The sequence below is a fragment of the Uloborus diversus genome, chromosome 1, assembly GCF_026930045.1.
Source record: "Uloborus diversus isolate 005 chromosome 1, Udiv.v.3.1, whole genome shotgun sequence".
In the NCBI taxonomy this organism is placed as follows: domain Eukaryota; kingdom Metazoa; phylum Arthropoda; class Arachnida; order Araneae; family Uloboridae; genus Uloborus; species Uloborus diversus.
Window position 1 is genome coordinate 240321904 of NC_072731.1, and position 22973 is coordinate 240344876.

The window sequence follows — 22973 nt, forward strand, 5'->3', positions numbered from 1 at the left end:
TCATACATTGTTTGACTCGAAACGTTTTCTTCCAAAAATCAGCCTAATAGCTTATATATCGCATGATTAACGACTTATTTTATTAAACAACTTCCTTCTATGATACTAAGAAAAGTTAACAGCACAATGTCGCAATATTTACGATCTTATCATTCTTAATGATCTTATTTAGGTGACGAACAAGAAAATGGCGAACCGTTCCGATTAATGATAACTTCCAAAACAATGCGCCTGATTTAGATTCTATAAACGGTTTAGTTAGAAGAATGAAAATGTTTTGTAAGTTGAATTAGATCATAATTTGATTTCCTTAATTCGTTCGCGTACAAGCCTGCAAATGTTGTCCTTGGGTCTTCAAGATCAAGATCGTGTTATCATTCAATGTCTTCCAAGCGCATTGTCATTTGATTTGTTGAAACAGGTGTAACAGCTTCACCATAAGTATAGCGAAGCTGGTTAGAAAAAAAGTAATTAATATACAGCTAATAAATTGCTACGTATTTAACTCGGCACGCGAAGCTTTAAGTTGAGATCAATTCCAAATATATTATCTTCTGAGCGCCCTTGGACGCCTCGAAAAAATTTCTGAGGAAATGAATACGATTTCAAAAATTTAATGACAACATTTAAGGTATTGAACAAAAAAGGCTACTTTGAAAACCTCACTTGAAGTTCCATCCAGTAGCTGTAATCTTTACTCTAGAAAACTGAAATTCCCAAATCTCGTATCTTCTGAACGCGCCTGGACGCCTCCAGAAAACTTCTGAGGAAGGAAATGAATACGATGTTTAAAAAAATAATGAGAAATTTTAAGGTTTTTAATGAAAAAGACTACTCTGCAAAACCCATTTGAACTTTCATGTTCTTGCTTCTCTCTCTCCAGAAATCTGAAATTCCCAAACATCTTATCTTCTGAACGCCCTTGGAAGCTCCCCAAAAAAATTCTGAGGACATGAATACGATTTTTAAAAAAATAATGAGAAATTTTAAGACATTAAATAAAAAAGACTACTCTGCAAAACTCATTTGAAGTTTCATCTACAAGCTGTAATCCTTACTCTAGAAAACTGAAACTCCCAAATATTTTATCTTCTGAACGCCTTTGGAAGCCCCCGAAAAAGATTCTGAGGAAATGAATACGATTTAAAAAAATTTAATGAGAAATTTTAAGGTTTTTAATAAAAAAGACTACTCTGCAAAACCCATTTGAAGTTCCATGTACTAGCTGATCTCTCTCTAGAAAACTGAAATTCCAAAATATCTTATCTTCTGAATGCCCCTGGAAGTCTCAAAAAACATTCTGAGGAAATGAATACGTTTTCAAAAATTTAATGACAAATTTTAGGGTATTAAAAAAAGATTACTCTGGAAAACCCACTTGAAGTTCCATCCAGTAGCTAAAATCCTTACTCTAGAATCCCAAATATCTTATCTTCTGAACGCCCCTGGACGCCTCCAGAAAAATTCTGACGAAATGAATATGATTTCAAGACATTTAATGACACATTTTAAGGTATTAAATAAAAAACACTATTCTGCAAAATCCATCTGAAGTTCCATACAGTAGCTGTAATCCTTACTCTAAAGGACTGAAATTCTCAAATATCGTATCTTCTGAACGCCCTTGGAAGCCCATAAAAAATTCTGAGGAAATGAATACAATTTTAAAGAAATTAATAACAAATTTTAAGGCATTAAATAAAAAAGACTACTCTGCAAAACCCATTTGGAGTTCCATCTACAAGCTGTAATCCTTGCTCTAGAAAACTGAAATTCTCAAATATCTTGTGTTCTGAACGCCCTTGGACGCCCCCAAAAAAATCTGAAGAAATGATTACGATTTAAAAAACTTTAATGACAAATTTAAAGGTATTGAATAAAAAAAGATTACTTTGCAAAACACACTAAAAGTTCCATCCAGTAGCTGTAATGATTACTCTAGAAAATAGAATTACTTCATCTGAAGAAGTGTTTTTAAGATTTATCTGTCCAAGGTTTGAGAGCAGGAGCACATTTATTTTTTATTTATTTATTTATTTATTTTGCAAATTAAATTAGATCATAACTTCACGTAATACATTTGCGTAGAAACTATCAAAGGCATTTATGTTGTCCTTGGGTTGTCAAGATCAAGATCAGGTTATCATACAATATATTCCAGGTGCATCGTCGTTTGATTTGTTGAAACAGATGTGATGACTTCACATCATAACTGTAGCGTAGCTGTTTAGAAAAAAAAAAATAATGCACAGTCAATAAATTACTACATACAGTAAAACCTGTAAAGTTGACCACCCTTGTAAGTTGACCACCTGTCTATGTTGACCACTTTTGTCGGGAACGGAATTTGTCCTATCTCATATAATGAAGGAAAACCTCTGTAACTTGACCACCTCTCTATCTTGACCACCTGTCTATGTTGACCACTAATGTAACGCAAAATGGTTTGGAGTATTGTAAAAAACCCTTTGTAAGTTGACCACTTGGTTTATTTTTTAAAACTTTCTTCAGAAAATTATTTTATTTTATTATTTATTTACTTATTTATTTATTGTTATTATTATTATTATTATTTGATAGTTTTCCAAGAATGTTTTTAATGCTTTGATGACAGACAGGCATTTTACTAACTAAACAGCAGCATAAAGCTTATGCTGCTCTTTATTCTCCAAACTTGTTTTTCATTTGTTGTTCTATTTGAGATAGCCTTTTGTATTCTGTTCAATGAAAATAGGTGTCAGTAGAAAAGTTCAAAATCTTTTCTTTCAGTTGCAATATGTTGTGGCAACACAGGAGTTGTGCAAAAAGAGCTGGTCCGGATCTATATATTTTGGGTCCCCACCCCTGCAACAAAATATGTCGCCCCCCCCCTAGTGGCCAGCAGTGTCTATTTGTAAAGTGCATAAGTCTTAGTGCTAGTTTTTTTCTATTTTTTCTTCAATTTCTAGGGCCATTAGCCCCTTTAAGGACGCGGGCCCCTCGCACTGCGTGTACACAGATCTGGGCTGCTAATGAGTAAAGTTACATGTTTCTGGTGCAAGGGATTAAGAGATAGGATATTTTAATTTTGCCTTTATGAACTGGGAGAGTCGAGCTTGTTACACTTTGTGCTATACATAAAAAGGCTTCAAAAAGAAAGTTAGTTGAACTTGAGATTAATAAAAAGTATGAAATATTAAAACTAATTAAAAATGGAGAAAGCTAGAGAAAATTAGTTGGCATATGTGGAATTTCTAAACCTACAGTGTCTAATATAGTTAAAAACAAGGAAAAAAATAAAATTATTTGAATAGTATTTTTAATTATTGTTTTACTTTCAATAAGGTTAAACACTGAAAGTGAGTTGAACAGAAAGGGTAAGGATGAATTCCTCAAAAAATGAATACATGGTGCAAGAAATGACAAAAAAAAAAAAAATTACCGCCCTTTATAAGTTGACCACCTGTCTAAGTTGACCGCCAAAGTGCTGCACCGCGAGTGGTCAACTTACATAGGTTTCACTGTATTTACTTTGGCACGCGAGTCTTACGTTAAAAACCTTTCCAAATTCTGTTTTGGAAAATGATATGGACGTAAGATGATCTTATTACGTATAGTACTTAAATGAACTAATAACGAAAGAAGATCTTATTCTTATGAACGCCATGGGTTGAATCCAAGAAATATTCTGAGAAATAGCGTACGATTAATAGAGAAGAACGCAATGAATAAAAAACATTTAATTCCACTAAATAGCATGGATCCCTGCAAAAGTGGTCTGAGGAATGAATGCGGCTTCAAACTATTTGATAATTAAGAGGCATTGAGCAAAAAAAAAAAAAAATACGTTACAAAACACATTTGGAGTTCTATCAAGAGCTCTGCAATCCGTTCTCTAGAAAAGTGATTTAAACCCGAAGAGAGAACGTTTGCAAGGTTTTCAAATTCTATCTTAGTTTTTATATACTACTGGCTATTAAAATTGCTACACCAAGAAGAAATTGCCAGAATGAAGCTGAATTTTGCACACGTGATAGCAAAATTGACATTAGTAAGTGATAACAAAATGAAAGCAAATTGATCATTTATTGTTGGAAAAATCTCAAATGAATGGAGATGTAAGTACCCTGTTAAGTCACCTCTAGCGCGAACGTACTATGTACGAAACGATACAATCGGGCATTGAGGCGTAGCAGTCTCCTACGATATCCTACGTCATCTCGTACCACAGTTGCTGTAAACGTGCCAATCATTCGTTCAAACTCATATGCATGTGTTTGCACTCACGACGGGGCTCCCAGGAGCCATTTTTTAACATGACAATGCTCGATCACACACAGCAAGGATGTCAAGGATGTCCTCTTCCACATTATCACTTTCTCTGGTTTGTGCGATGCACTGATTTGTCACAAATCGAGCATATCTGGGATCACTTGAAACGATAAATTGGACAGCCTGCAAGTTTGGTCGAATTAGTGGCGCGTTTACAGCAACTGTGGTACGAGAGGACGTAAGACATCGTACGAAACTTCTGACTGTATCGACTCTTACATTCACGCTACAAGTGGCGCAACAGGGTACTTAAACCTCCATTCACGTGGAATTTTTCCAGTAATAAATGATCATTTTGGTTTTGTTTTGTAATCGTTTCCCAGTGTAAATGTTGCCATCACGTGACGTGTACAAAATTTTGTTTCATTCGGACAACTCCTTCTTGGTGTAGCAATTTTAATGACCAGTAGTCTATTTTAAAATAATCACTACTTTTATTCTCAATGTTTCTTTCTAGACTGCAACATATATCCTTTGTTGTTATCTCCATCATCATTGCTATTTTAAACATAAACTTACAAAACAAAGGAATTCATTAAAATGCACTTCTTTTTCTCTTTTCTAAACACAAAAGTTGTTGTAGAGAAACAATTTTTTTAAGAATGTTAAACGTCAAAATACACTCACAAGAAGAAATATAATAAAATGAAAAAAATAGATAATGAACACCAGTTTATATTACGAGTATAATAGTTCAAATTTTACACACCCATGAGACAATGACAAGAATTATCTAATAATTTTGGTGAGAACAACCTGGCATAACACAAAGTCTTTTTAATGAAAAGGCTAATTATGTACACATAATAAACATTAAGTTATGCATAATATTAAAAGAAAATATTGTTACGGATCCGGTGCGACTTCCAACTTTCTTGAAATGACGACACAGTTCTGGAGAAAAACACAGGAGATTTATTTACACTATGTACAGGAAAAATCGTTAACAACTGCTAAATTAATCATCAGCAATTAAGCAAATATCAATCAACACCGTAAACTCAACGGTTACACACGTATTTACATCCAAATACGCAAAACAAAACAGCGAAATGCCTCGCAATAAACAGAAGTAATACACTTTCAGTACAACTTCTCAATCGAGACTAACTTTTTATCATGCGTCACGGCTATTTATAGACATCAAAAGAGAGCTCTCAAATATTCCACAAGATTCCCGAAGTTTCCTTCTTTTTATTCATTCACAAACCTTATCAATGAAAGATAGGGGCCGAACTTCAGCCGAATGTACGGGGGCTATATATTCATTACAAGAAACTATTTACAGGTTACGTTACTACAATAATTCTAGATAAAAGATAATTTAACAAACGCCAAATTTAGCCAGATTACGACAAATTAATCACAAAAATAATTACTATTTACAGAATTTGTAACAATGTTTTACATTTGAGACAGTGAGAAGCAGAGGGATGTAAATGGACATTTTCAAGTTTTGAGTAAAACGCGTTTAAAGATGACATCCTAGGTAGGCTTTCATTGAAATTTTTTTCTAAATCATGCTGTAGAGTAGCAACTACCAGGGCTACTAGTACCATCTCTTGCCCCGAGACAGAGGGGAGGTTCACCAACCATGTGTACTGGTTATCTTCAAATTTTTAATTTTGCCACTTACATCCCTTTACTTCTTACTGCCTTATTTCAAAAATTGGTGCATGAGTAATTAAACACTAAATTAACTCAATATACTTTAATTAAGTTTTTTAATAGGTAGTAAGAAATAGAACTTCATCAGCTTGGATTCGATTATCTAACAGATGATACATCCAAACAACTACCTATGATCGTTATTGTTTGCTAAACGAAAAAAAGAAATAATAGCTAATCGCAAAATTTTCTGTTCGTAAATAAGCTTTCATGAAAACTATCAAGTTCAAATTTTCAATTAATACTTCATACTCGAGTCTTAAAAGTTATATAACTGCTCAATATTAGCCACTAACTGATATGCCTTTGCTTCCTTTGGAATTCGTGAAATTAACCAAGACTTGAAATAGAAAAATGCTTTGAGCAAAAACACATACCTTTTGAAAATCTTAGCTATAGCATTTTACTAAAATACTACCAAATTGGGCAAATACATTTGATATTGTTATCATAATAGTTTACTTTTTTTTATTATAAACGTTGTGTTTAAATTTTAAGAATGAAAAGAGCATTGAAAAACTATGAGCAGAAAATACCGCAACTAATGTCAAAAAATGGTAGAATAGGATCATTTACTCTAAACAAAACTTTTGTTACTTTGAGGTACAATACCGACAATCGGCAGGTAAACAGCAGTAACTGGTGAAATAAGTTTTTGAGATCAAGATTGCCAACTGCTCCGAATTTTGCGGAGTTGCTCCTCAAAAATGGCGAAACTCCGCGGCTCCGCAAAGAGCCGCGGTTATTTTGCTCTGCATTTCCCGCCCGAACGTTTTCAAGCTAATACTGTGCTATTTTATCATAACAAACATGCTTACACTCAAAGATTGAAACATTATTTAAGGCTGTTTTCTTTACTAATAATAAAGCTGAAAGTCTCTCTGTCCGGATCTCTGTCTGTCTGTCAGGATCTCTGTGACGCGCATAGCGCCTAGACCGTTCGGCCGATTTTCATGAAATTTGGTAAAAAAATTAGTTTGTAGCATGGGGGTGTGCACCTTGAAGCGATTGTTCAAAAATTCGATGTGGTTCTTTTTCTGTTCCAATTTTAGGAACATTTTCCCGAGCAAAATTATCATAACATGGACGAGTAAATTACGAAATTATCATAACGTAGAATCTTAACATGGGCACAAGCCAATTGGTGAAAAAATTCACCATACATTATTTGTAAATATACAGGCGAACCAAAAGACCTTTTACGAGCAAAGTTGTGCAGGTACCACTAGTATTAATTTAAAAATAATTGTTTCTTACTAGTGCTTAAAACGATTATTAAAGCTCAAAAATAATTTTAGGTAAGAGGTTTTAGTTATTTTTATTGATTTTTATACAAAACACTGAACTGCTCCGTAAAATTTTAAATTGCTTCTCAAAATCACCACAGATGCTCCTCAAAGTGTTTTTCCAAGGTTGGCAACATTGCGAGATGTTTATTGTTTTGGATTCAATACTAGCAGTTGAGAAATTTTGGAATTAGATCTCTTTCACGCGCTTTTTTTTAATATTACTATTCAGCGGAAACTAAATAAGCAAGCTTGTACAATAAAGCTAACGTACAATAGATGACAAAAAAAAAAAAAAAAAAAAAAAAATTGCAGTTACTGCCCTTTACCTGCCCACTGCAGAAAAGCATCACAATGGGGTGGTTTCCTTCAGTCAAAAGTACTACTTTTAGTCATTGAAATGGATAGAATGAGCAAAAAAAAAAAAAACCATGGACCCAGAAAATACTTTCATTTTCCCAACAGTTTTTTAAAATTAATTTTTTAAAATGTCCGATTTTTCAAACAAGGCGTGGTCTTCATGACGTCACGAATGATGCACTCTGCCGCATCTTTCTACTACGTTTCCACGTTATCATCAATCAAGCAACGAATTAAAATTGCGCTCTACGCTTGCTATCAACCCTATCGTTGCCAATACACGTGAGTAAAGATGCAAATTAAATACTTTGCACTGTGAAAGGCAACACAGAATGGCATTTCATCATTTGTGATGTCATCGGCAAGAAATGTAAACAATGAAAGAGCACCGATTTAAGTATTTTTTTTTAAATATTAAACTTAAACAAATTATTCAAAAAATGGTCAGGTCCTATGTTTTTAAGCATGCTCTTTCAGAAAAAACTTTTAAATTTTGGAAACTACCCCATTGGACTAGATCGTTTGAATTTGTCTAGCTTCTCGAGTTTTCAGTAGCCGTTTTTCAGACAGAGTAGGCGTCAGATATAGTCCTCGGATATTTTTTCAAAACGTGAAAAAACTCCTTGACATTTTTTTAGAGGAGGGAAATTCATTTTGGAGTAATGTGTTCCATGGAACCTGGGATTCCATGGAAAGCACTCAAAAGATCCTCGAAACTGTTGCTCTTTCTTTTAATTCATATGAATTGCTTTTAAAATCGATAAAAAATAAGGTTCGAGTGAAGTTTTAATCAGTATTTTTCGAATGAACAGCATGGGAAACATCAAAATAAGATAAGGATTAAAATCCCATTTATTGTCGATGTACGACCTTCGACTATGTCAGTACAATAACACGAAATTTTTATTGAATGATATTTAATTAATTTTAAGAAATTTTGTGTTACTTTTTGAGGACGATTCTCACTTTTTGAAATAATTTTCGTTTTCATTTGCTAGTAAGCCAGTAAGCCATTTTTAATGCTGAATTCAAAGTAAGCTATTGATGGTAAACCAAGGTCCCGGGGGGGGGGGGGAGTGATCTTAAAAAGGGTTCCATTTCTGAAAGAAATTAAGAAACGCTGCATTAAAAGATAACATAATGTTGAAGTTTGAGTACGCATACTTATTTATATACAAAATATCAATCAACTCTTATAATTTCCTCGAAAGTTCTTGCTTCCTTTTTCCAAGTTGATAGCCGAAAAAGATATTTCACTAATTATAAAGAGGAAAGAATCTTAAAATATAGACACAATGATAAGAAGATAAGACCTTAAAGGTAAAAGTTCTACGTATATTGACAACGCATTTCATTAAAACATATAAATAAATGAAAATAATAATCTCATACAAGATATACACTGAAAAGTTAATAAAAGATCTTCAAATTAGGTTTATATTTAGACGACTCCATTCAAAACTTCGCAAAAGTACTCAAAGCCGTATCTTTTCTTTAGAAAGACAACTCAAATCTTACTCTCTATCTATTCATAGCATAGATACGAAAAAAAATGATGAAGTCTTGACATATTTCTAGTTACCTCGAAGAACATCTTTTCTGTGATTGATTTCCTCCTCTTTATCTTCCCTGACGGAAGACCTTGTCATTTAGAAGAAAAAGAAATCGTCAAAGGGGAAAAAATCGCACGATTTTTTTTTTTTTTTTTTTTTTTCGAGGTTTGCGTCAGTTGATTGATCTTCGATGTCATCAACTGAATTTCACCATCAAAGTTCAACTTTAGTTTCTGTTTTCCAATTTGCGTCCTTGCACTTGGAATCCTGCGCCATTTCATGTAGTTGGAACTGTCATATCTTTGGTTTTTCCCCGTTCAAATTCTATTGTATTTTTTGCCAAACCAAAGAAATTTTGCATGTTCAATCAGGTCAATGTATGATGCTTGACCATCCCACCAGTGTCAAGTTTGCCAAATACATGTATCCCTCGTCAGCTGATGTCACCGGTACCATTTATTCCGGTACATTTACGACACGGCTTCGATTCTACACGGAACAAAATTTGCGATTATTACAACACGGATTCGATATTACACGGTTTTCGCGTCACGGAATTCAATGTTATACGGTTTTGATGTAATGCTTTAAAAAAAAATAAATAAATATCATTTTTGTTTTAATTTACTATTAGAAAAAACATAGAACATAACATTGAGCTAAATTTGGCAAACTATAAATGAAAAAAATAATGTAGCAAAAGAATAACTCTGTTTTTTTTTTTATTTATTTATTTTTTTTTTTTATTGTTGTTGTTGCACGGACAAACTTAGTTGCTCGGACAAACTTTATTGCTGTTGAAGAAATTCTCTGATTTCCTTTTTGGTTGTATGCGTTTTGTTCTTTGTAAGTGAAGTTGGTAAAGTTTTTACTTTCCCCCCCCCCTTTTCTTGTTTCTGGTTTGTTTTAATTATTTTATTATTTTTTAGTAAAAAGTGCGTTTTGTATGCTTTATTGGAATGAAGTTTCAAATATCAGCCAAATTTACACCTTAAGACTTGACCACAATACAACACGATATACATTGCCTTGGTTTACATTATTTCAAAGTTTTATACAACGCGGTTTTGATACAACACAATGCGAATCAACCGTGTTATATGAGGGACACCTGTACTTCAGTAACTTTGTATTTTTAAGAAGCAGTCCGACTTAGTATGATTTTGATCTACAATTAATGGCACTAATACAGTAGAGTTCTAATTATCCGAATCCATTGGAACCGGACTCGATTCGAATAATAAAAATTCGGATGATTGAATTTTTCCCGGAAAAATGGTTTACTTTAATTAATTGTTCTATATACGTTTAAAATGGGAGGGGAAAAGCTTTTCAAAGGAAAATAGCTCTCAATTAATGAAATGAAAAGCAATATTTTACCATGTAAAGCGTACTTACAAGTGCTACACGTTAGAAGCCAATAATAGAACTGCTGGATCAGACGGTGACTCATCATCAATTACTTTGTGAATTGCAGAACGTTAACGTGTTTTTTTGCCGCTGAAATTCTGAAAGTGATTAAAATAATCAGCGATTCGGATAGTCGGAGTTCGGATAATTGGAGTTCTACTGTAAATCATTAATGTCAAAACAGTAACGAATCTTTATATATTGATAGGCAAGGCGTTTTCTTCCTGTACCGTTTTCTCCTCTGTTTGGGCACCAATTTTCTTCATTTCTTTTTTTGTTCAATAGCTATTGCCAAGTTTTAGTGTCATCAATAAAAATTTTTGAAATCAGACGCTAATTAACGGAGAGATTAATTAAAAACACATTTTTGTCCTAAATGGCTCTTTCTACGCGAATGGATGGTCCAATTTTTTCGGATTTGATATGGTAGTTTTTAAAAAATACTCTAAGTGAAGAAATTGTCAGGGCGCCGAAGTTCCAATAACCTAAATCCACTAGAAAAAAAAAGTTATAAGCGTTTTTCGGTTAGCGAAACTCATAATTTTTAACTTTGCCTCTTTTTCATTGTTGAAACGCAATGTTGGAAGAGTGAAACATTAAGTTTTAATTGATTTTTTGAATCATTCTTTCTACACGAAAAATGCATTTTATTGCTTCAAGCTTGGTATGCTGGAAAGAGGATATGGTTGGAAAGTTCGTAAAAAATTCTTTGAAACAAGAAAACGCTAAGCGGCTAAATTGACTAGAAAAAAAGCTAGAAGCAAAAAAAAAAAAAGCTTTTTCGCTTGATTGTTAAGAAATGAAATTTGTTTATACAGAGGTTTTACGTATTAACTGAGTTTTACGGTATCATTTCATTCAGTAAAGTATCAATTTTTCTGGGAAATTAGCGATCTTTATCCATTGGCGTCAAGTTTTTGGCAGCAATGCAAGCGCGACAATTGTTTTTCTTTTGCATACGTAAGTAAATAGTAGGAAAATATCTATTTGCACAGGGTTATTACAAAGCAGGGTGCTGTCCAAGAATGAAGTCACGCTTTAAGGTGGGATTCATGAAATTGTAACAGTTTGACAATGGGAGACAACCTACATTGGGAAAAATGTGACATCGCGCGTTTTTTTTTTAAATAAAAGTGGCATTTGTCACGCTATTTTTCATAAACAAAGAGAGGAGGGGTATGGTAAAGTGTGAAACTTTGTGACAAAGGGGAAAGGGAGTCAAATATGTCCAAAAAATCGTTTGTTTTTCCCTTGTTGCCAAAAAGTAATTTGAAAAATAATAAATACTTTAAAAATAAATTTAAAAAAAAACGAAATGTCAACTTAAAGAAATAATTTTGATCATCAGAAATATCCGTCTGCGCAAATCTTTATAAAGAAACATAAAGGACTCCGAATTTCTCCACCAAACACTGAATACATAAATTAAAACGTTAGCGTGAAAATAAAAACATATCATATCAACAATACATTTCAAAATAAACACCATGACTGCTGAGTCGGAGTCAATCTCATTTATAAGGGTAAAAGGGTCAGAATCGGGAGTCGAAGGTTTTAAATTCAAAGACTCGGAGTCGGAATCGATCATTTTTCCCTTAAAATCCGCAACTCTGCCAGTGTTTGTGGAGTCGGAATCGGACTTATTTTGGGATAAAGGAGCCGGAGTCGGAGTAGAAGACTTTAAATTTCTAAGAGTCTGAGTCAGTCATTTGTCTTTCGTATCTACATTTTCCCCAAAGCTACGGAGTTAGAGTCGAAGTCGATTAATTTTCGGGTTCGGGAGTCGGATTCAGAGTCGACTTCCCTAAAATACTAGGAGTCGGAGTCGGGAGTTGGTCATTAAGTGCTATTTCCAATCAAATTTGTTTGAAGTAACTCCGCCTTTAAGTTCGGGATCTATAATGGCTTTTAGTTTCGCCGTGAACGGAAAATTGTTCAAATCAAAAAGTAAATTTCTCTACATACTCTTCTTCAAAAACTTTTTCCTACACAGACCGTTTGAAGCAGATTTACCTCACACACACACACAAGTTCGGGATTTATATTTTCTTGAATTTTCTCGTAAGCTCTAATGCTATTTTTTTTTTTTTAACTGTTCAAAATTGAACGAAAAATTGTTCAAATAAAAAAAATTAAATATGGGAATGAGGTGCCCTCGCCGAGATTTTTCGAACAGAAGAAAAATTGTTCGAATCGTACTATTCACTCAAAAGTTATGAGGGGAGGGACAGACAGACAGACTGACAGACATTTTCCCCCATTTAGATACCCTATTTTCCAGTTTTTAATTTTTCGAAATTTATACAATTATTTTATTTATTTTTGACCTTTTTTTTTTTTTTCGCGATATTTTTAAGAAGCAAAAAGCCTTCTTTCATGCTTTTTTCTTCTTTCACTGACTTTTACTGGGAAAATAGGCTAAAAACGGCAAGATTCCCATTGTAAATACCTCAAGGATTGAATTTTTTTTATACGTGCTGAATTTTTGTGATATTTTTCACGACAAAACGTAAAACAATCCGATGATATCTTCATGTGCTCGGATAGAAGCACACAATCGTGATTTTTGCTTATAAGTTATCTGTATGTACATGGAAAAAGTATTGTCAGGACGTTTTGGGTAATCTTTTATGCCTATATTAGCCCGGTCAAAATAGACCAAAAAAAAGCGAAAGTTCGGAAAAATTCCCATAAAGCTGAAAATTGGTACAGACCTTAAGAACATCATTATACATGAAATGTCAAAAGTCCTCATCGATCCGAGTGGAGCTAAAAATTTTATGCAAGGTCAAAGGTCAAAAAATCAATTTTTCATATATATCTCTTAAACGATAATTGTTAGCGAAAAAATGGAGGTTACAAAGTTTGAAAGGTATGCAATTGTGTACAAACAAGTGGGGATTCCGAGGATGGGTCATGGGGGTCATACCTTCCACCCTAAAGCTACTAAATATAGGTTAAAATGGCATTGGAGACATATTTTAAAAAAAAATCCCTTATACCCCTTATTTGTACTCCTATTTGGTACTTTGACTATGAAATTAACACAAATATAGTTAAGGACAACACTAAAGTGAAGTGTCAGAAGTCCTCATCGATCCCGGTGGAGCTAAAAATTTTATTCAAGGTCAAAGGTCAAAAACCGATTTTTCGCAACTATCTCTTAAACGGTAAGTGTAATTGTAAAAATAGGGGATACAAAGATTGAAAATTGATAGATAATTAATAAATAATTAATAGATAATTATGCACAAACGGGAGGGGATTCAGTGGATGGGTCCAAGGGGTCATACCCCCCTCTCCCTAAAGCGATAAAATAAAGCCTGAAACTGCAGTTCAAAGACTCAAATTTCTAAAAATTCACCCTAAAATCCCAATTTTTGTCCAAATATTGCACTTTGACTATGAAATTACCATAGAAATAATTAAAGACATCATTACAAACGAAACTTCAAACGTTCCCAACGAATCCCAGTGGAGCTAAACGTTTTATTCAAGGTCGAAGTTCAGAAAATCAATTTTTCACAAATATCTCTTAAACGATAAGTGTCTTAAAATAGAGGATACAAAGTTGGAAAACTATGTATTTATGTACATACAAGCGGAGATTTAGAGGCTGTGCCTTGAGGGTCTTACCCCCCAGCCCTCCCCCCCGTAAGCGACAAAATTAAAGCTGCATTTTGATGACATATTTCGTTGACCTTAAACCCCCTATTTGTGCCCTAAAATTACTTTGATCCCTTTCTGATAACAAGTACTTCCAAAACCAGAAACTAGATCTGCCCTAGGTGTCAAAAAAGCCCAATATTCGTGCTCCTCCCCCCCCCCCCCAATAAATGATAACATTCATAAGGTAGCACAGTTTTTGAAACTTGTCAATAGTACTGAAGCTCCTTTTCTTTCTTTCGAGTGACCTCGAGAAACTACACTTGACCGCTATGCCTATCCCCTCCTTACGATTCACCTCCCCCCCCCCTTCAAATTGAAAAGATCAAATTACATTCAGGGGAGAGTGGATGCGCTTAGATTCCTTTGTATGAGCAAAGTCAATCGTTCAAATGCTCCTATTAACAGAGAGTGATTCTTTGTTGTGAAAAGTCGGGTTTATTGATACTATTTTTGATATGAACACGTACCCTTAACAAATAATTCTTCAAAGATGCCGCAAGATTGCTTCATTTGCAATAAATCATTGACTGACGGTGAAATTGTTACTGTTGAACGCGGACTAAAATCTATAATTGATTCAAGTAGTGCAAGGAACGATGGGTTTTTTGAATACTTGAAAGACTAACAGTTGGTGGATCAGTTCATGTAGTGTCGCGAAATGTACTCCCGAAAGTGGGCATTGCGGCAGCTAAAAGACAACAAGAGACAGAGGCCAGTACATCTCTGAGTAGTCCACCTCGTACTAGAGTCCTATCAGGTGAGACAACATTTTGTTTTAAAAACTGTTGCTTATTTTGTGATGATGAAGCAAATGAAGAGACTGAAAAGAAAAAACAGCAGAATATACGGCGTAGAATTTGTCAAGTTGCTACTCTTTCCTTTAAAGATAATATTCTAAAGATTGCACATAATCGTTCAGATGACGTAGCAAAAATTGTTATTTCACGCATTCAATATGAATACGATTTAGTTGCTGCTGAAGCGGAGTACCATTCTAATTGCTACACTTCATTTCTAAAGCGTTCTGTAGGTCTTAAAGCAGGTCGTCCTGAAAATTCCGCTGTTACTATAGCGATGACAGAAATATTTAATTATATTGAAAATAATGATGATTGTCAGTTTTCACTGTAAGAACTAAAAAATATTTGTAAAACTGAAACCCCTGATGATAAAACAATCAAAAACAGATTAAAGTTAAAGTATGGCAATAGAATGATTATAACCGAGAAACGTGGAAGTTTAGCAATGATTTGTTTACACTCAGTACGATATACTGAACAAAGCTTGGTACGAAAATAAAAAAAAAAACAGCAAAAGAGGAAAGATTTAGGGTACTAAAGATTGCGGCAGAAATTATTCAAGAAGATATTCAATCTGTCGTGTGCGACACTAACAATTATCCCCCGCCATGTCAAATGTTTGAAAATATTAATAGTGACATTCCGGAGTCATTGACTTATTTTTTGGAGCAAATTATCTTAAAAAGAAAACGATCTAAATTGGAACATTTGAAATTAATATGTACTAGTGTCAGCCACTGTATTATGGCTGCTGTTCGTCCTAGATCTTTCATCTCGATATTACAATTGGGTCTCTCAGTTTTTTTTCATCGACGATTTGGATCTAAACGTTTGATACAAATTTTCTCGTCTTTTGGTTTAAGTGCTTCGCATAATGATACTATGGCGTATGAGGCGGCTACAGTTTTTAACCATCAGCCACATATTTTACCACCAGAAACCGGGACATTTATTCAATACGCAGCAGACAATGCTAGTATTAACGTACACACTTTAGATGGCCATAACACTCTACACATAATGGGAATAATCCAAATTATTACTCCTAGAAGTTCAGTTTTAGCAGAAGATCCTTTATCGCGAATGAAACAAATTATTTCAGCGAAAGATTTTGCAGAAAAAGCTCATGTGCCAGCACAAGAGTACCACAATAATGGTGTAGTAGGATATAGTAAAATAACTGCTCAGAATTTTGCTTATGAAAGTGATACAACTTCTTTCTTACTCCGGAAAATAGATTTGTTATGGTTGTATGGGAAATGGAATAATTTATCGCTATCAGGTCGGAACGGTTATATTGAAGGTTTAACAAAGAATAATATGGATTTTTCAATGTCGAGAATTTTGTTCTTACCATTTATTCACCAACCTGTAAATAACTACAATAGTATATACACTACTTTACTTTGTGCTTTGGAGAATACAAAGCATTACTTGTTACTTTTGATCAACCTTTGTATGCAAAGGCTAGAGAAATTGTTGCTGCTGCACCTGAAGAATCTGATTAGGGATAATAGGTACTGAGAGGCACCTTATATCCGTTAAATAAGGGATAATGTTGTACTTGTTTCACCATTTTCACATAATTTGAACCAGAAAGAGTTGAACTTCATATAAAAACGTCTTTTCAACATATTGTATAATTTACAAATTAATATGCGCTTTTTATAATAACAGTTATGTTTTGAAATAATTGCAAAATAAAAAAAAAGCATTTTTTGACTTTTGACCGTGCATAAAATGTTTATATTAAGTAGGATCGATGGGGATTTTTTATATTTCATTTATAATTGTGTATTTTGTGTCTCTGCCAATTTTCAGCTCTATGTGAATTTTTCCGATTTTTTAAGTTTTCTTCGTTTATTTTGACCTTTGACCTTCCATAAAATTTTTAGTTCAAGTGGAATCGATGGGAATTTTTCATATATCATTCACAATGATGCATTTAAAGTCTGTACCAATTTTCAGCACTGTACGAATGTTTTCAATTTTTTTTTTAAAATTTCAATTTTGACCTTTGACCTTGCATAAAATTTTTAGCTCCACTCGGATCAATGAGGACTTTTGACATTTGACTTATAATGATGTTCTTAAGGTCTGTACCAATTTTCAGCTTTATGGGAATTTTTCCGAACTCGAATGTCTATTTTAACCGGGCTAATATATACATGACACGAAAGCAGAACTTGATATTAACAGCATATTTCAACGTTCTTTTAATCGTGGTACATTATAATTCTGTCCAACCAGCAGTGGAAATTTTGTAAACAACGAGCTTTGATAAAAATAAAAATAGAAAATAGAGCCGGTGATTGAGACTGAAAAGTGGAGGAGGGAGGGGGGGTAGCAAAAAAATGACAACTGAAAACCATAGGATTTTTAGCGGCAGCTAAAAAATGAAAGGAAAAAAAATAAAGGAAGAGAAAACAAGTAGGTACAAAATTTTGCTAAAGGTGGTTTTGAGAGCGTATGAGTGGTAATTGATGCAAATCTAACAGTTAAGAATTTGATGAATAATGTACACAATAACTTTCCCCGAAGAAGACTCGACGTTAAATCCCGGTTATCACAAATTTGCCATTTCAACTGCGCTTGCGCGCGGACTTCGCTGATTTCAAAACGCTTGCTCAAACTAATGGAAAACATTTAAATTTGTTAATATGAGATAAGAACAGATAAAAATTAGAAATTACAAAGCTGTCTATGATTTAGTTTTTACGCCTCAGTAAAGATTGAGTTTTGCGTCTTAATTATTAATGGATTCGGAGCCTGATTTTCTATCAAAGAAAGGCCCTTTTCAGGGTCAAATTTTTAACCTCAGAAGAGCGTACTCGATCTGCAGCATCATTTCCAATACAAAGCGGAACCCTCAACCCAAATACAAATGTATAATACTAAGCTGTTTACGCCTAACGTAAAATATCTGCAAAAGACGGATATTTGTAATATTCCGATCATTTTTGAAGTACATAACGTGTTTTACGTTTACGTTAAATAAATATTTCCAAACCAATAAATATTGAAGTGTCATTTTTCTCTTTTCTTTTTAAAGATTATCAGTTATTCATATTCGTAGTTTCATATAATGTATCCCGAAATGGCTGTGAAAATATTATAATCGCATTCATTAATTTGTTGGGACTCTAGCACAACCTAATATAAACAAGCAACACGAAATCTTAAAACAGAAAGCCCAAAAAGCCAAGTCCGTGCGCAAGCGCAGTTGAAATGGAAAATTTGTGATAACCCGGATTTAACGTCGAGTCCGAAGAAGCACTTGGACATGAATTAGACTTATTTAGACCCAAAGTATTTTGAGATGTCACAAGCGCTTGGTAATAATTTCCCTAAACAAATGTGGTTTGTTTAAGGAAAACAATTGATTTACTAATATCTAAACAGTGAATACATAAACTAAAAGTTACAGCTTGTGCTAAATGATGTTTCTGGGGGATATTTCGATAATTGGGAATCTGGCGATCTTTCTTTATTGGCGTCAATTTTTGGAGTAAATAATTTAATTTTAGCAACCCTGCTGATTTGTAGAAACCCTATGTGAATAGTAGATTTGCAAGGAAAAATACCTCTCGCGCAGGCGCTGGAGCCAAAAATTGACGCCAATAAAGAAAGATCGCCAGATTCCCAATTATCGAAATCTTCCCATGTTTCTATACAAAATAAAACAAATAATTATGATCTGAAAATTTTGACACCTCCAGAAGTCGTCGCTTAATTAAATTTAAAATCTATCGAACACGATCTTGTGCGTCTTTTACTTTTCAACAGTGAGGCGTTGCCATTCGGCAGTTTGTGTAAAATGAAATGAATAAATATATTTAACAATTGAAATACATTACAAATATGGATGAGGCGTTGCCTTATATATTGCTAGAGATTATCATTACGTGGGAACATTTTAAAAAGAACCGAAACGTCAATAGCGGTCAAATGAGGGTAATAAGCAATGCGCATTGCTCAAAAAAAAAAAAAAATAAATAAAATAAAATAAAATAAATAAATAAATAAAAACTTAATTTGAAGTTTGACATCTTGAATACAAATTATGTTTTTCGCAATCACGAATGTGTGTGTGTGTGGGTATGTGTGTGTGTGTGTGTACGTATGTGTGTGTTTGCGTCTGTGTGCAGGCCTGAGTGTGTAGGCTTATGTGGGTGTGTATGTATGCGTGTGTGTGTAGGATATGGACGCAACCTGGAGACAGTGCTCGCTAGAGGAGCAGCATCGGGAGGGGACGGTGGTGCTGCAGAGGCTTTCGGGGGGGGGGATAAAATCATAGGACATCAAAACAGTCAAATGAGAACAATAAGCAATGTGATTGCTCTATCAATAAATAAATTTGAATTCTGAAATTTTGAATTCAAGTTATGTTTTTCGCAATCACGAGTTGCCACAAGACACAACTCATTGGAGTTATTGTTTCTAGAAATGGTTCTTGCCCCCCCCCCCAAGCCTACTCCTCCTCCTGGGTGTGTATAGTTGTGTGTGTGAGGGGGTGTAAAGCAGCCTGTGTGTGTTAGATGCGTGTGAGTGCGTATGTGCATGAGCGTGCGGTGCGTGTGTGTAGGACATGGACGCTACCGACCAGGAGAAGCGGATTCCGGGGGACAGTGCTCAGGACCATAGGAGCCGTGCCTGCCGGTGGGTAGTGGTGCTGCAGAGGTCTCTGGTTCAAGCTGAAAAAGGAACCAAACATCAAAATCGGTCAAGTGAGTACGATAAGCAATCGTGATTGCTCCAAAAAAAAATCCACCAAATAAATTGAGTGGTTTAGTTTAAACCATTAAATGTACAATCATTTGAGTGTGTCAAAAGATCTATATTCTTGATCCAGATGAGAGCAGCTGCAAACGAATTTGGAAGGGGAGGAAGGGGGAACGCTCGAAAGAGCACCTCTCCCCCGAAGTAAAAAATAATATACCAAATTTGACAGTCATAGACGCTAAGGGATTTCTGAGCATAACAAAACAGCAGTTTTGTACGCTTGAAAATTCGTTTTCAAATTCGTGGTCTCTAGTAACATATTTTGCTCTTTAACTCCAGGCTTAAACTGAGTTCAACCATAGTCCCACTAAATAAACTTACAGATCTTGACAAGTTTTGACCTTTCTGTGTTAAACCGATGCAGCTCATGAATCCAACAAACAATGTCAACGTTTCAATGCAGCTCATGCATCCACCAATCATAATCAATGTTTCAAAGTTTGTTTATATTTCCGATTGGACGTCACTGCATCCAATAATAACTGGCAAAATAATGGAAACAGGTTGCCCTGTAACGCCTTCTTTGTTGCCATGGTTTCCAGCGGTTGTCACAGCCTATAAGAATTAAGTGGGGCCATAGTTCAACCTAGGACTTTTCGCTAAAACAGAAACCCTTATTTCTGCTGTTCCAACTAATTTACAAAAATTAACAAACTTTATTTGATGCAAGAAAAATCTCTTTCTACCGACATAGAAATTTAAGGAGTCTTGGCAATCTTTCATCCTTTTCGGTAATTTAAGTGAAACTTTAGCTTGAAAAATGTATTATAAAAAAATATACATATATATATTCGAAACTTTAAATAAAAACCCCCAGGTGCACCTCTCCGGGGCCCGAAGTAATTCTGTACAAAATTTCAAGGCTATAGGTGCTATGGAGAGTCCTGGACCCAGGCCCGCCACAGACTTCTTTTCACAATTCCTTTGACGTTACTTTTTTTTTAATACATAGAGAAAATAAATAGCAGCTGGCGAACTCGGGGAGTTTTGGTTAACAAAACGTTTAACTGATTGGTATTTTTTTAAGTTGCAAGTGGAGCCTTTTGTTCCATAACAAGCCAAGAACATGTTTCCAGGCAAAATATTTGAAGTTTAAGTGGCAACAATGTAACTTTACAAAATAAATGATTAGAATAACTGAAGCAGTAAAATCCATTGCAAGCGCTTAATCACTGACAGCTTACACCATGGCATCTAACTTTCAAAGAAGAAAGGAACAGCGCAAAAGACAACAAATTAAATACATAAAGAATTCTTCTTTCCGAGATTACATCCGCCAGGTACTGTCCAGAGTATACTCGCAATCAAGCATTGCGGAAAATGCAGCGTCCGTTGTTGATTCATTAGTGTTCGATGTTTTCCACAAAGTGGCTGCTGAAGCTAAGGACCTCATATTTATCACAGGAAAGCGGACAATGACAGAATGGGACATCCAGTGCGCCGTTTTCCGATGCCTAAAAGGAGAAGTTGCCGCTCATGCAATATCCGAAGGCCGAAAAGCTGTAGCTTCGTTCACTGACATGTCCAGATTAAGCTGATGGCTCTCTGATACCACCTCAAAAATTTGATTGATTTTCGTTCCAACCCGTCTTTTTAAGTTCCAAGGATATACTGATGTTTCTATACATATAATAAATTCTCAATATTTATAAGATGCTTAATACAGTGGTGTATTAAAACGCAAATTCATTTATTTTCCTCAAACTTCAAATTTCTTCAAAAAGGTAGGGTAACGGTACCAATCACAGACATGCTTAAGAAGTCGCGGGAAGATTTCGATAATTGGGAATCTGGCGATCTTTCTTCATTGGCGTCAATTTTTGGCTCCAGTGCCTACGCGAGAGGTATTTTTCGTTGCAAATCTAAACAAAGAGAACCGAAACATCTATTCACTTAGGGTTACCATAAATCAGCAGGATTACCAAAATAAAATTATTTACGCCAAAAATGAGACGACCGCGCCAGATTCCCAATTATTGAAATATCCCCGAAGTCGCACTCAATTTAACTCAATTTTCTGAGCCTTTTAATGAATTTAGACTTTTTAAAGTATTTATCTCTCATGCAACTACATTTCATCTAACGTTTGGCTGCTTCTGGATCATCTGAATTAGTTAATTCCATTTTTATTTGCTCAATTTCGAAAAAGGTTCCGAGCCCCAGTAACAGATACCGAAAAATCTGATGACACCCAGTAACAGATAGGATGAAGAAAGGATGAGTAATGGACAAAATTCCCTTTTTCTCTTCAAAATGTGCAAAAGTTCTTTATTTTTAGAACTAAAGCCTTTATAAATTTAAATGAACATGAAACAGCAGCTGACCTCGTGGTAGCTGTTCATAACCTTCCACCACTGCCTAGTAAATACCAACTGGCTCATAAAATACACTCTAATTACACTAGATGGTTGAACCGTATTCATGAGCCACAGCAACGTCAGTTTTACCCGCCAAAAATTCTTATTATTTAAATCCAAACTTATGACTGTCTGTTACGGGACCCTTGTCGCCTTGTCTGTACTGGTGTCGTTACCCTACTTATAGATTACATGTATAATTTTTTGGCGGTTGTTATTCTGATTTCTCGCCAACCCGAACGTTGCTGACATAACTCAATGTTTGGAGATACATGGGTAAATTTAAAGAAACCATTATTTTCAAATTGACAATAACTGAAAATAAGCGCCCCCTATTAGTTATACTAGCAGATTTGGGGATCAGTTAACTTGACTTTGGAACGCATTGGCAATTTTAGCTTCATGGTCCCTTTGACCGATATGTCCCTGTAAAAATTTTGTACTGATGCTTTGCATTTGGCACTATTCAAAAGTTTCCAAACCAAATGCTTTATCTTAAATTGGCTAAACTATTAGATTTGAATGTTTTTCTGGAGGATTTTCTAGGAACAAAAACTAGCACTGCCGTCAACAAGCAAAATGGTCCAATTTGATCAAAACCCCATTTAACTGAGAATGGATAATTTGGCGAGGGTTAAAAGCCACGTAATTTTAGGAGTTCAAAATATCGCCGAAGCATTTGGCAATGAAAATTAAATTTTGGAAACCCAAATGAGATTGATGGGTTGATGATTCAACCCATTGAGAAGATTTTACTAAAACTAACTTCAGCGGCGC

General features: G+C 34.6%; 1 protein-coding gene across 1 annotated transcript; it reads left to right on the forward strand.

The window, feature by feature from the left end:
• Positions 1 to 21026: 21026 nt before the first annotated feature.
• On the forward strand, positions 21027 to 21377 carry LOC129219514 (uncharacterized). Its single transcript, XM_054853873.1, has one exon. The coding sequence runs from the start codon at positions 21027 to 21029 to the stop codon at positions 21375 to 21377; it is 351 nt and encodes a 116-aa protein (XP_054709848.1).
• Positions 21378 to 22973: the final 1596 nt, after the last annotated feature.

Coding starts and splice junctions, on each gene's coding strand:
- LOC129219514 (XM_054853873.1), top strand. CDS start 21,027: ATGGCATCTAACTTTCAAAGAAGAAAGGAACAGCGCAAAAGACAACAA.